The following is a 13905-nucleotide window of genomic DNA, read 5'->3' on the forward strand; positions in this document are numbered from 1 at the left end:
CTCAGCACAAACTACGTTTGACCCAAATTTTCTCAGAAGGTTTCAAGACACTGAAGAGGTCCGGGTTCTGAGGTTTCTGTTAAGCACACAGGGAGGGAGAGTGTGCTGCTGGTGGGGTTGGGTGGGGGCCACAGAGTACAGATATAAATTAACACCCCGCTCAAAACTCCCTGCTCGGCAAAGATAGCTCGCATCCATCACTCCGGCGTGCTCTTTCCCCATTGCCTGAGTGAGGTGATATTTGATAAACTATCTGTAACCTTTGGTGAATCTACACCGTGAATTTAAACACTGCTGGCTCTTTTGGCATTTTTAAGATAACGTTCCTTTCCATTTTCGCTTCTCTGGCTTTTAATGTGGCCAGTTAAATATAATTGATCAGCTCATCGGTGGTAGTCAATATGCCCTTCCAGAAAGAGGACAGGTTTTGTCCTAAAGCTAAATTGTGAATTGTGGAGGTCCAAGAAGAAGCACTGTAATAAGCTTCCTCTAAACTTTCATAACAAATTTGCCTGACATGTCAAAAGCCAATCTAATTACCCACAGTCCCTACCATGGAATGTCAAAAGTAATCTCATGGTGTCACTGAGATTGATTTTATTTAGTGGCTACTGGGCATCATGTATACATACTTATCAGTGTGTACATACTTATGAGTGTTTCTAAGAGCAGAAAGAATTCTTTGACTCTCTCCTTTTCCTCCACCCCCTTTCTCTCTCCAAAATCTGATTTATGTGGCAGTGAAACTCAGTGAAAGCAATGAGATAAGAATCTAATTTTCCTGAATGAAATCAACCATAAACCAGTTGGCAGCAGCTGGCTTTCTTGAGAAATCACGTTGAAATAATCCAGATACATATTTGGTTATTCATCCACCAGTGCACATATCTCTTTCAGTTGTCCATGAAAGATCAGATTAGTGCAGCTTGTGCCAAAAAATCTTAAGAATAAACATGGAGTCTGAGTTCGAATGAGAAAAAGAATTATGCTATGATAAAGACACAGGACCTATTGCCCCAGCGCACTTACCAATACCACATGCAATCTCTCAGACTGAAGAAAACACCAAGGACTTCCCTGGCAACAGCATAAAGTGCGACTTTACAGTTAGTGCAGTTACTGAGGAATGACTAATCTGCTGATATCATGGATTGGCTGTCATTCATTACAAATATGGCCCCACACATTTGAGATAAATGGAAATCATGTCCCATTTTCTGTAAAGCACTGTCCTTGAAAAACACCATTTTCCCCTGTGGCTTTTGTCTGCACTGTATCATGCGTAATAAAATGTTAAGGTTGTTGATGTTTGATGAACTGGAATGGTAAGTGGAAGGGGTCTCAGAAATGTAAATATCTAACAGTATTAAAAACCACATCCTAACAAATTCATATATACAGTTGAAACATTGGCATTCAGGCATCTTTATCCAAAATAGCAACTGTAAAAAAAGAAAAAAATATATCTTTCCTTTTCGTACCAAAACAATCAATACCAAATGAATCCAACATTAATCCCCAGCCTGTCGGACATAAATTATGGCAGCAAGCACCTCAAATGAATGAAATGAAATCTAAAAAGGTATTAATACCTTCTGTTATTTAATGATAATGGTATAAATCTCTCTATTTTAATGTTTGCACATTTCACCCTCAACTAGTGCAAAACTAATGAAAAATAAAATGTCACACAGCAAATTATGATTTTCCTGATATGTAGCGTGTGAAAAATACACAATACAGTCTTTCAAAAGCAGGTTTTGCTTAATTTCCATCTTCTAATGATTCTTCACGGTCATGCTACCTATCAGAAATTAAGGTACTCAGAGAAGCTTTTTTGCTTGTTTAGGCACGGAATTTGTTCATACGACTGACGTTAAATGTGTAACTAAATAATGGTTAGATGTGTCTCCACAGGCCTTCTTCAAGGTCAGACATGGTTAAACGTGAATATCAAAAGTCTCGATCAGAAAAAAAGAACGTAGAATACAATACGATTTTTTTAATCCAATGCATTTTATCTGTTGTGAATCTGTTGCTTTCTTTTGAAGTATTCCGGGGTTTCTTTAACCCAGAATATATTATTGCATCTAATGACAATCTAACTTCATTATACTTTAAACATTTTTATCACATTCCTTTCACTTAGTTAAGAACTAAACATGTTCTGTAACATGCATCAAACAAACCGTCAAAAAATGAAAAGTGTTGTTCAGAATTCAATTTTCTGCTAATGTTCAGAGAACTACTGCAAATAACTGTGATTGTATAGTGGTAAAGGTGGTATCCTGTTTTGTCTTTTTTTATGTCTTTCTTTTTTCTTTAGGAGTAACTGAGGACAGAAAGCAAATTGTCTGGACTATGATTCTAAAAGATGACCTTGGTGTAGTTGGCTTGACATGGCGAGTTGGGAACTATCTGCTCCTCTCTATGTCTCTGGTAGCAGTTCAACTAAAGGCTGATCTTGAATATTCAAAGAACAAACACTACACCTGGAAAACAGGTAGGATGGACAGATTCTCCCAGTAATTTCAATGGTAAAGCAATGTGTGAGTGGATTCATGCTTTTTTCTTACAAAATGGAAGAAGACACACACACACACACACACACACACACACACACACACACACACACACACTTTCGGAACCGCTTGTCCCATACGGGGTCACAGGGAACCGGAGCCTACCCGGCAACACAGGGCGTAAGGCTGGAGGGGGAGGGGACACCCAGGACGGGACACCAGTCCGCCGCAAGGCACCCCAAGCGGGACTCGAACCCCAGACCCACTGGAGAGTAGGACCTGGTCCAACCCACTGTGCCACCACACCCCCCCGATGGAAGAAGACACACAGTACTGAAATGGTTTAAAAAAGTTATTCCATGTGATATTGGAAGTCATTTTTTTAAATTACATTTTAACATCAGTAAGTCATCTGATAAGTATCCAACAGTTAAAATGTAATATTTTAAAAGTTTATTAAAAAAAAAAAAAAAAAAAACTTTTAATTTTGTGGGGAAATCTTTGCAACTGGAAGGAACAACCAGCAGGTCTGACAGCATGACTTTGAGGGTGGAACGCAAAGCTCTTGGCATGATCACGTATGTTTCTGGAAGGTAATCCATCTGTAGAGAAGAGGTGACAGGCTGGCTGTAGCAAAGTAATCACACATAATGATGTATGTAGTCTCCAGTTTTCAAAGCCTCTGAACGTAATGACTCTCCGCTGCACATTCTGGTGGATTTATGATGACTGTGAGGGCTTTTTAAAATGAAATAAGCTTCCTGCACATGTATATATTTTTGTAAACACAAAAATCTTCTTATTTCTTCCTTGCAGACTGATGTCAAATAAGGCTTTTTTCTTCAAGTTTCTCTAAGAGTTTAAATGGCCGTTTTCATTGATTTATTCAGAACGTGTTTATATTTTTACTCAAGAGGCTTTATCATAGGTGTTACATGATCATTTTTAACATATCGTAATTCATAATAATGGTGTTATAAAAACAATGGCAACTGTTAATTTTCCATAAACGGTTAAATTATTAGAACTGTTAGTTTTAATAGTATCAGTCATTATAACTCTAGTTTCTAATTTGGAACAATTTACCAGTAGACAGTGTAAATGGTTAAGAGCATGGAATTGCTGCTTGAAAGTTGAAGGGTGAACTCCCTTGAGAGGCTGTGCTGTAGTACCTATCTTCAGTATATTTAATCACAGTCACTGCATTAGAGCATCTGGTATAAACCAGTGAATCTGTAAGTTTCAGTGTATAAAAATGTTGGCTTAGTAACAAAACAATAACAGGAATAAAATAAAGTTCTCCTGCATGCACGCCTCATCCCTTTTGTAATTAGCACTTTCATTTCTTTCTCTGCAGTTGGTTAATGATGACAGTTTTGGTTGTTGCTCCAGTGATAAAGAGATGGATTAATGTGACTTGAAAGGGCATCTGTTCATAGGAGTCTAAACAGAAAGTTAAAATTTAACATCCAACATATTTACAGTGCAGTGTGTGTAATTCTCAACTTCAAATTAAACACCCTTTTGATTAATAAAATCTCACTGGGCAATTTGTAATGAAACTCTTTGTCAGAGTTGTGCAAAAAAAAAAAAAAAAAAAAAAAAACATTATGGGGCAAACTTGTACACTCGTCACATTAAAGCAAAATTTGCAGTCTCAAGTTGTTTGTAGTTTTAGTGCTTTTCAGGGTATAATCTGCTGCTGGTGTTGTAAGGCTTTGAGGTGTTGCCTTCAGCTCTGAAGGTCACGGTATTGAATCCCACCTGCTGTTGTAGTATCCTTGAGCAAGGTACTTACACTAAAAGTGCTCCATTAAAATTACCTAGCTGTGTAAATCGGTCAATAATTATTTGTAGCTTAACATTGTCAGTTCTTTTGGAGAAAATCAGCCAAATGATTACACTCAGTGTGTTGCTTGTAGCCCTAGTGTGAGCTTGGGGTGTGTCCCTTTTCACATCACATTTAAGCATCAGCTTTTAGAAATACAACTTGACATGCGATTATGAATAATTTGTGCGTATCAGAAGCATGATGTGTGGCTGACTGACCATTTTGAGCATTTAACTCTTTCCTTTTAGCACATTTAAACGAAACAGCTCTCTGTTCTTCTAGCATGACCTCTCAGTAATTGCATATGAAGTGTTTGTCATGAAATGCATGGAAAATACATTTTACAATGACAGAAAAATTATACATTAGTTATGATAAAAGGGTGTAATGTGATTCATGACTACAATAAACAAATTTCCCACAATGGCAATCATAATTTGAAGAGCCAAGACCTGCAAAGTCCAGATGGTGTTTGCCTGTGTGACAAGAGCAAAGTCACAGACCTCAACAGTTTAACTCAGCCGTTACCTAATGCCTGACATGACCTGGATGCTCTTGCAGCCTGTCTCCATAATCAGACTCCCACGTAAAGCCCACAGAGAAGAGTTGGAGCCTGTTCATTCCACAATGATATCAGCTATTCTTGGAAAAGCAAAAATATCCTAGCAAAGAGTAAATTCTTTGACGGTCCACCCACAAATTCTATTTCACGTATTTTCCAGTAATTATTTCAGCTTTTGCCATACTGTTTGCAATTATTATTATAATTTGAGTAAACCTGAACTCAGTATTACGATGTTTTATTGCCTGGATGGCACATGCATATCTTCCCCCTACAGAACCGTCACCAATAACAATTCTCACTGTGCTCAACTGCATTTCATAGCATTATTTATTGACATAAAAATTGCAAACAAGTTAGTTTTTAACTTCAACTATTTGACTCAGATTTGCTTACAAATGCATTTCTTAAGAGGGGGTGCGGTGGCGCAGTGGGTTGGACCGCAGTCCTGCTGTCCAGTGGGTCTGGGGTTCAAGTCCCGCTTGGGGTACCTTGCGACGGACTGGCGTCCCGTCCTGGGTGTGTCCCCTTCCCCCTCCGGCCTTACGCCCTGTGTTGCCGGGTAGGCTCCGGTTCCCCGTGACCCTGTAAGGGACAAGCGGTTCTGATAATGTGTGTGTGTGCATTTCTTAAATTGTGTGAAGATAATTTTTAAGTAAAATTTTATGTCTTGGCATAGGATTTTTTAGCAGATGAAATAGCCAGGCTTAATAGCGGTATTAAAATATGCAAATTTAACTGTGTCCTGCTGGACATAGCATGCATCTCGGAAAACAGTACTTTTAATTGGATTTCAAATAGGATGCTGCATATCTCATATATATTAAATGTTGAATAACAGGGAACTGTACATTTATAACCATCCAAGTCTCTTCATGTGCCACTGTTTGATTGGGTTTGTCTTAAATCATTAAAAGTGTTCACTCTTTGTCCAGAATGTCTTTCATTTTCCTTTGAGGGTACTTCATGGTGAAATTACAATTCATGTATGTTATTTATTTATGACAATATTTTACAAACAAGTTTTCATAAATAGGGAATTAAAAAAACTACAATTTAGACCCTCGACTCCCTTTCTCCCTCTCCCCTTGTGTTCTCCTCAAGTGTACTCAGGGTCTTCTTAGATACCAGAAGCCCCATATCTTTTACATCATGCTATATTCAAATCTTCCAAGAAAATATATCAGCCATGCTTGCACACAGAATACATGTAGACATTCACCGTATATAGCATAATTAGAAAATACCAAAACAGATAGACAAAAACATCTCACACTACAATTTCCAACATGCATTGAACTCTCCTGCAATAAGGGTAAATTCCTGAGTCAAGGGTAGGCAGTTCTCATGAGCTAGTGTAAATAATGTATTAGCCATAGCAATATAGCCTGTCACTGTGTTTGCATACACCCATAATGTTGTGGTGTTATCGTGTTTTGAGTTTGCCGTGTTCCCAATATTGTAAAAGTGGCTGTGATCCTATGGATGCATGTCAGTGTTATGCTGGGACAGCCAACTCTGTCACTGAGCCTGATGAGGTGTAGGTTTGATGACTGAAATCTGCACAGCTGTGCCCCTGGCAGGCACAAATGCTAGTGCCAGGGTTTCAGAATCAATGCAGGTATCCACTGGTAATTAGTAAAGGTAACTGAAGAGAAATATATAGGGGAACAGTAAGGCACATTGAAGACAAACTAGTGTAATGTGATGGGGCATGCTGGATGTGTGCTCATGACAGATATTTAATTGTTCACTCCACAGATGCCTACAATTTTGGCATGAGAAATCTGAATTTTGCCTTCAAAACAACATCTTTCTGTGAGCTTTAAGACTAGCTTACCTTTTAAGCAGAACAACAAAAAAAAAATCAATTAGTTGCTTAACTGTATCAGTCAAAAAATCTTTGGTGCCAGGATAGGAGATGGTCAGTTGTGTCACCACGGAGGGCTAGAAAAGAGAAGACATTATAGGGATAGTCATTCTAAATAAGTTCTTTAAGAAATCAGTTTTAATATTGTCAGCATAGATGAGTTGTCATCAACACTAATGATAATTAACATGAACAATACTTTTGCTGAGAGCAACAATGTTAAATTGCAGAACCACAGAGCAGTGCAGGCCAAATTACATCAGCAATCAACAGCAGATTGTAAGAAATTAAAATTTAACCTATGGTTAAGATCCCAGGTCTTGATCATTCAAGTTTTATGTGATTTATGTCATGCAATTAGCTGCTGTGACACATTAATTACGTGATTGGCCAGTAGCCACTGTTCAAAGGGGGACTCACTTGAATGTGAACTTGTTTAGCCATCAACACTGCAGTACAAATAATCAACTAACCTGTCAGGCTGGAAAAAGGACAACTCTGTTGGGCTGCCAAAAAAGGGGGCAGTGTGGCTGTCTGTGCTGCTCTGCAGAGTTTGTGCTTTTCATGCGCTGAATCTGTTTGTGCCAGAGAAGGTGTGTTTGGTTATGAGCCTTCTGTTATGTAACTGTTTGCTCATTTTTCTACTTCTGTTATGATTAGTGCTTAAAAATGAGGAACTAATACTCCACCCAAGTGATTTTTTAGTCTGATCACTCCCATGCTACTCAACTCAGAAATTTCAATTGACCTTTACTCTAGTACTCTTTACCAGACCTACATCACTCTCTACCTGACTGTATGAAGGGCCACCTGTTGTGTACAATATGTTCAGAAAGGGAGCTCTAGGAGAATTAAATAAAATTGTAGTTTATTAGCTTCAAATAACCACTTTGAAAGTCTACACTCCTGAAAATTTTGCTACCTTTTCAACTCGTCACTGATTCAGATTCGCAAAAGAAAAGACAGTTTCAGTCACTTCACTTTGCACTTTGCACTAAGGTTAAATAGAAACCAACACAGGCTGCAAAACCTGCAAATTCTCTGCCTTATTTTTAAAATGAGCATTTACAACGTGTGTACTGAAACTCAGGTGTGACTTCAAACAAGCAAATTTAAGATGTTTCCAGCATTATGGAATGGCTTATTTATTTTATAGAAAATTACTGAGGAGGATTAACACAGGTTGGTTAATTCTCCCAAGACTATCCAGTGATTTATTTGATAGTGTCCCTAAAGACTAGAGACAAATTAAATGAGGGAATTTTCAGCTGAGAGCTCACTCTAAGGCAATGATTCCTAAGAATGAGAAATCAATAAGAGTTTCATTAAAGGAGAGACAGCTCATCTAAAGCTTTTGTTGAAGTATCACTCAGAAAGCAAGCAAGACCCTCCATTGATCTACAGATCTACATCCAGGCCTAACCTGTTGTTTCTGTTTTTTTGTCCCCACCACTCCACCAGCTGATTGAGTTTTTCTCTTAAAATACCTTAATTAATCTAACTGCAACGTTATAGTTCTTTTCTTCTCAACGCTCCCAAGAAAGTTCTTTAAATAGGGGAAGAAAAGTGAAAGTTTTGTTTTAAAGTGTTAATGTCTGTCACAGTTGCAGCTCTGGTTTGGTCAACAAATGAAGAATATATTCACTGCAAAGCTCGGAGGGAGATTTTCATTGTCACTGCATTTCAGTGAAGCTGAAGATGAAAATGCCTTACTAAATTTAAGAGCAGAAAAGCAATTTACCTTATTCTCCAAAGTATATGTGCAAATAGCTCAGTTACTTGCTAGTTTTTGCCTACGGTGAGAAATTCAAAAGAGATGGTGCTGAATATGTTCATGCAATTATCAGTCTTACACTAGGCAAAACTCCCTTGAGGGTCACCTTTTTAACAGACTGTAAATAACGTTTTTCTGTAGTGAAATCTTTCCGAAGAAAGGTATTTATGACACATGCCTACATATACACAGTTGCGGTTCCAGAAAGCCTTGATATGAAGAATTTAAAAAAATGACTGTTTCTTTCAAATTACTTTTCTGGCATTGATCATGGAGTTGACATATCTCTTGTTGCCTGCTGTGCTGGTGTCTTTCCAGGATAAGATTTCAGCAAGGATTTTATAAAATGTGATGTCTGGAAAATTTCTAGGATTTCCCTTCCTTTGAGAACAGTTTGAATGAAGAGTTGGATACCAGAATAGCACCTGTCTGAGAACTTTCAAAATATGAAGCCTTTTTACTTCAGCAACTTTCAAAGTGTGCTGACTCTGAAGGTATCTGAAAATTAGTTTTTATACTATATACTATAACTGATGGTAAGAGATCTACTGGTTCATATAAATTCTTCATTTCAGAATACAGTTCATGAAAAGCAGAAGAAAGCAGTGTGACAGCCATTTTAAATAAGGTCTGGGGCAGCTTGGAAAAGATGGTGAAAAACCAATAAATCTTGAGAACATTGTTTTCATAAGCCCACATTGTGTAACTAAAAGCTTAGAATGTTCATAAATTGCAGTGCTAGGTCATTCCTGTAAATTTAGTTTTACATGTGCTGTTGTATGCATGTGAATTTTTATTTCTAGTGGGATTGGTCCGAAACTGTTCTTTGAAACATTTCAAATATCTTCAGAGAGAGTCTTGATTCTCAGAATGTTGAAAGTACCTATAATTCAACAAAGGGTACTGCAATTCTACACTGTTACACTTACTATCACCTCAGTGACTGGAGTGAGATGGAAATAGTCTGCAGTGAGAGCAACAGATTTAAAAATCACCTGTGCAAGCTCTGAGGCTGACAGACAGACAATTTCCTGGTGTTAAAGTTAGTATCAGACCCTCTCTACCTCTCTGTGGGTGGTTAAGAGACATAGATCTGGAAATGCAGCCAAGTATTTGTTTTTGGTATTTGCAGATAAATGCTTACCTGCAAAGTAGGGTCCCAATATACAGAGAGGTCAGCCTCCAAACCAGTTTTCAACCATCAAAAGAATGAAGCAGGATAAAGAGGAACAGGTTAAACATCAACATGAGCACAAAGCAGAGAAGTGACTTTCACTGTCAGATGAAGAAGGAAGTGTCACAAAATCAGGGACAAACAATACAATTGTTATTTTATCACATGTCAAGGTATGGCCTGAAATGGCTATAGTTTCACTGGTGCTGGGCTTCTAAACACAACAGCATGCGGCTGGGATTGCATCACTACAGCTGTGTAAGAGGAAAAGACAAGGGGTGTGCCTTTCAGTAAAAATGTTCTCTTTACTATTGAACTCCCTATATACATATGAAAAATATACTGCTTATAGCGTACCTATATTATAAATAGATGCAGATAAAGTGTATTTATGTCTTGTTAAGGGAAACCTACACGTTTGATAGTTATAACTAATTCTTAGAAGCAAAGTAGATTGCATTTCTTGTAAAGGTTTATGTGCAGTATTAGCAAAGAAAAACGATTATTGTTCTGCCAAGAAGTCAGTGATGATCCTCTTTACTTCCAGAGAGTTCTACCACAAACGTCTGTTCTCTGCTAATGTCCTCAGTATTAAAAGGGGTATGTTTGTTGTTGCTTTTGTCGGTCCATCCATCTTGTTGTTGGCTGTCCTCTTCTTGTTATTCTTCTTCATATGTTTGCTGTCCTGGCTATTCATATTTTCTTTAAAAGGCTCTATCTACAAGCATCGCAGTTCAAAGGAGTCTACATTTTCCCTTTCCTGTTTTTTTTTTTTTTTTTTTTTTTACATAAAGTGGAGCTTTCACATCCTTATAGTATTATATTAAAAAACATGACTAGAACAATATTAATGTTTATTCTTATGGACACATAAGCCATTTTAGGACCTTTTCAAGATCTTTCATTGCAGCTCTGCCAAGTGCAAGTTTTTGCTGTATCTCTTGACTGCTATATCCCTTAGGGTTGGTGACTGATCCAAAGACTCAAAAGCTTTCAATGACTTAAATATCTTTACCATCAGCTGTAAAGTTTGGTGCTGATCCTCACGTCATGATTTTACTTTTGTTCATATTTAATAGTAGTCTCATTTTTCAGTCTCTCCCTAGACTTTTAAAATTAGATTTTAAGGTTTTCTTCATCTCTTGCTATTAATGTGGTGTTGTCAGCAGAAGTTGTTGACGTTCCACCAGTTTTGAGTTCACATTTACATCTATTTATTTAGCGACATTTTTGTCCAAAGTGACTACAACTCAGAGTAAACAAAGTGATTTTAAAGCAGAGGAAGAGATTTAAATGCAGACACATGACTGTTGAAGCACAGTCAGTTTGTCTATAATTACCCTTTTTTCTGGTGCAAAACATTATATGGGTAGCTGCCAATAGGATTGATAGGTAATACAAAGGTGATAGTACATGATATGATGCAAGTTTATTTAGTAGTTAGGAGATCATGAAAGAATTACGCTTCAAAAAGATGTATTTGAAACCCTTCATAAATGTTGAAAGGGATTCAGCAGTCCACCAGAAACCACAGATTTTTGATTATGGGCCTCCAATGATTTGAACCACCAACAGGCCAGTGGTAAAATATGGCCTTATGAAAAAACTGAACATAGAATTTCAAGCAGCTACCAGAACAGACAAACAGTTCTATAACATCTGCAAAGTAACTGGAGACAGAAACAGATGTGAAGGAAAAGGAGATGTCTTCCAAGGATTTGAGACATCAAAAACAAGTTCCGGCCACAACTTGGCATGTTCAAATATGCAAATGGACAGATGAGAACAGAAGCAGAGAACATGAAACAGATATGGAAAGAATGCATTAAAGATCTGCACAGCGGAGATATCAACATTCAAGACACACTAGATGGCATTCCTTATGAATAAAAAACCTTGATAACGAATGAAATGATTAACAGTGAAGTCATAACCAAGGAGAAAGGCCCCTAGAGCAGATGGGATTGCTGCAAAGGTTTTGTTAGCAGCAGAACATAAAACAGTCAAGGTGCTTACCAATCCATGCCAACAAATCTGGAAATGACACATTAGCAAACAGATTGGAAAAGATCAGTTCACTTGCCAATTCCATTGAAAGAAGTTGACAAAGTGTGAAAAGTATTGCACAATTTCTATAATTTCAAGTTTCAGTAAGGTCATGCTCAAGGTCATGCTCATTCGACATAGACTACAGTGATACTTTGAAAAACAGCTGCATGATGTACAAGCTGGATTCAGAAAAAGATGAGGAACAAGAAATATCATTGCTGCTGCAAGCTGGATGATGAAAAAATAGAGAATATCAAAAGCAGCTCTAAAATGTATTTCATTGAAAACAAAACCTTTGTTTGTGTCAGCTGTGATAAATATATGGTATGGACACAGAAAATTAAAGGTTTCTGAATCCCTAGTTATCCTGATAGCTTGTCTACTACTCAGAAAATAGATAATGGAGAAATCAAATGATTTCCAATTAGCAAGAGAGTTGGACAAGACTGAATCCTTTCTCCTTACCTTTTAAAATTGTTCACTCAATCCATTATGAAGGAAGTCAGACGAAGAAGAGAAACAGAGATTCACAATTGATTGGAACATCAAGGTACATCAACATCTGCAATATGCAGATGGCACCACACTAGCAGCAAAAAAATGAAGACATGAAAATCCTATTTAAAAAAAGCAAAGAGGAAAAATGTGTTGGGTTTGAGTTCCGAATTTTTTTTCCCTTTCAGAAGTCATCACTGAACCTGCAAGCTAAATTCAAAGCATTTTTGAAGATTAGGTTACCTTTTCTGGTCTTCTTAGGGCTATATGACCACTTCTGCTAAATACTTTAACCATTTGCATTTGAGGAGAATCAGGGATTTTTTCAAATAATATACTGATTCTAAGGGGGGTGCGGTGGCGCAGTGGGTTGGACCGCAGTCCTGCTCTCCGGTGGGTCTGGGGTTCAAGTCCCGCTTGGGGTGCCTTGCGGCGGACTGGCGTCCCGTCCTGGGTGTGTCCCCTTCCCCCTCCGGCCTTACGCCCTGTGTTGCCGGGTAGGCTCCGGTTCCCCGTGACCCCGTATGGGACAAGCGGTTCTGAAATGTGTGTGTATACTGATTCTGTCTCTAAGCTGTTGTCTTCTAATTATGTTCTCTTAAGCAAATTTCAAGAAATATTGAGCAATGGTATTTTCCGTAAAACTATATGAACAAGAAAGCTGGACTTCAGGAGAGGAAAACCATAAACATTAAAAGATAGGAAAACAAACAAATGAATGTTGCATAAAATCGGACGTGAACTCTCATTAGGAAGCGCAGATGATGAAACTGGGATTATTTCACTTTGGGCACATCATGAAAAAATCTGGGTGTCCCAAAAAGACTACTTCTTGGGGAAGTTGAAGAATAAAGAGGAGGATGATCAGACAGATGGACAGAAGCAGAGCGACAACGGAAGTACACCTTGCAAAAAAGTGCAAAACAGACATCTCTGGAGCCAACATTGATTCAGTGGTATGTAACAACAAGTGGGAAAAAAAAGAGTTTCTTTTTAAAAATACATTTTCCCCAATTTCAAGCTTTCTCATTTCAGTGGTGCATGCTGAAACTCATAATTGACAGTTATGGGGTTGAAAATTGTGTTTTGACTTTTCATTGAATAGATTTTCCATAGTTTTTATATGGGCTATTGTATCAGAATGAAATGGATCATCCCCAGCTGAATCAGTCCATTACATCTGAAGCTAATATCTTTCTTTTTTTTGTTTTTTCAGCTGCAAAGATGGTATAAATTTAGAGAGCATCTTAGATTTTTGCACGTGTGCATATAGTGTTTGTGCTCTGAAGAAAATCAAACTAAACCTTGAAGGTCCTTTAAATGTATCATAGACACTTGTAATTTTATCGTAGAATGAGTTCCATAAGCACAAAGACATGGACATGGACGCCATGCGGTTATATGGTTTTCTTACTTTAGCAATCCAGCAGAGCCTTGTATCTTAACTTTAACAGTGTGATGGAGATTCCTCTCGCTGAATCCTAGCGAGAACTTCCTTGAGAGCCAGTCAAGCCCATTCCCTTCATTTTTTATTCATCTGTACAAATACATCAAAGCATTCTTCTACTTTTTCTTTTGCCTTTATTTATTTTTTTATTTATTTATTTATTTGCAACCGATGGGGGGCG

The 13905-nt window shown here is 37.7% G+C and overlaps 1 protein-coding gene across 1 annotated transcript in view; it reads left to right on the forward strand.

The window, feature by feature from the left end:
• The first annotated feature begins 2361 nt into the window (after positions 1-2361).
• The window catches only part of thsd7ba (thrombospondin, type I, domain containing 7Ba), a 94994-nt gene continuing 83450 nt past the window's right edge, over positions 2362-13905 (forward strand). Inside the window, exon 1 of the mRNA XM_029256897.1 lies at positions 2362-2503. Coding sequence (XP_029112730.1) covers positions 2362-2503 — 142 coding nt within the window. The remainder of the gene's footprint in view (positions 2504-13905) is intronic.

Source organism: Scleropages formosus, chromosome 12, assembly GCF_900964775.1.
Source record: "Scleropages formosus chromosome 12, fSclFor1.1, whole genome shotgun sequence".
Lineage (NCBI taxonomy): Eukaryota > Metazoa > Chordata > Actinopteri > Osteoglossiformes > Osteoglossidae > Scleropages > Scleropages formosus.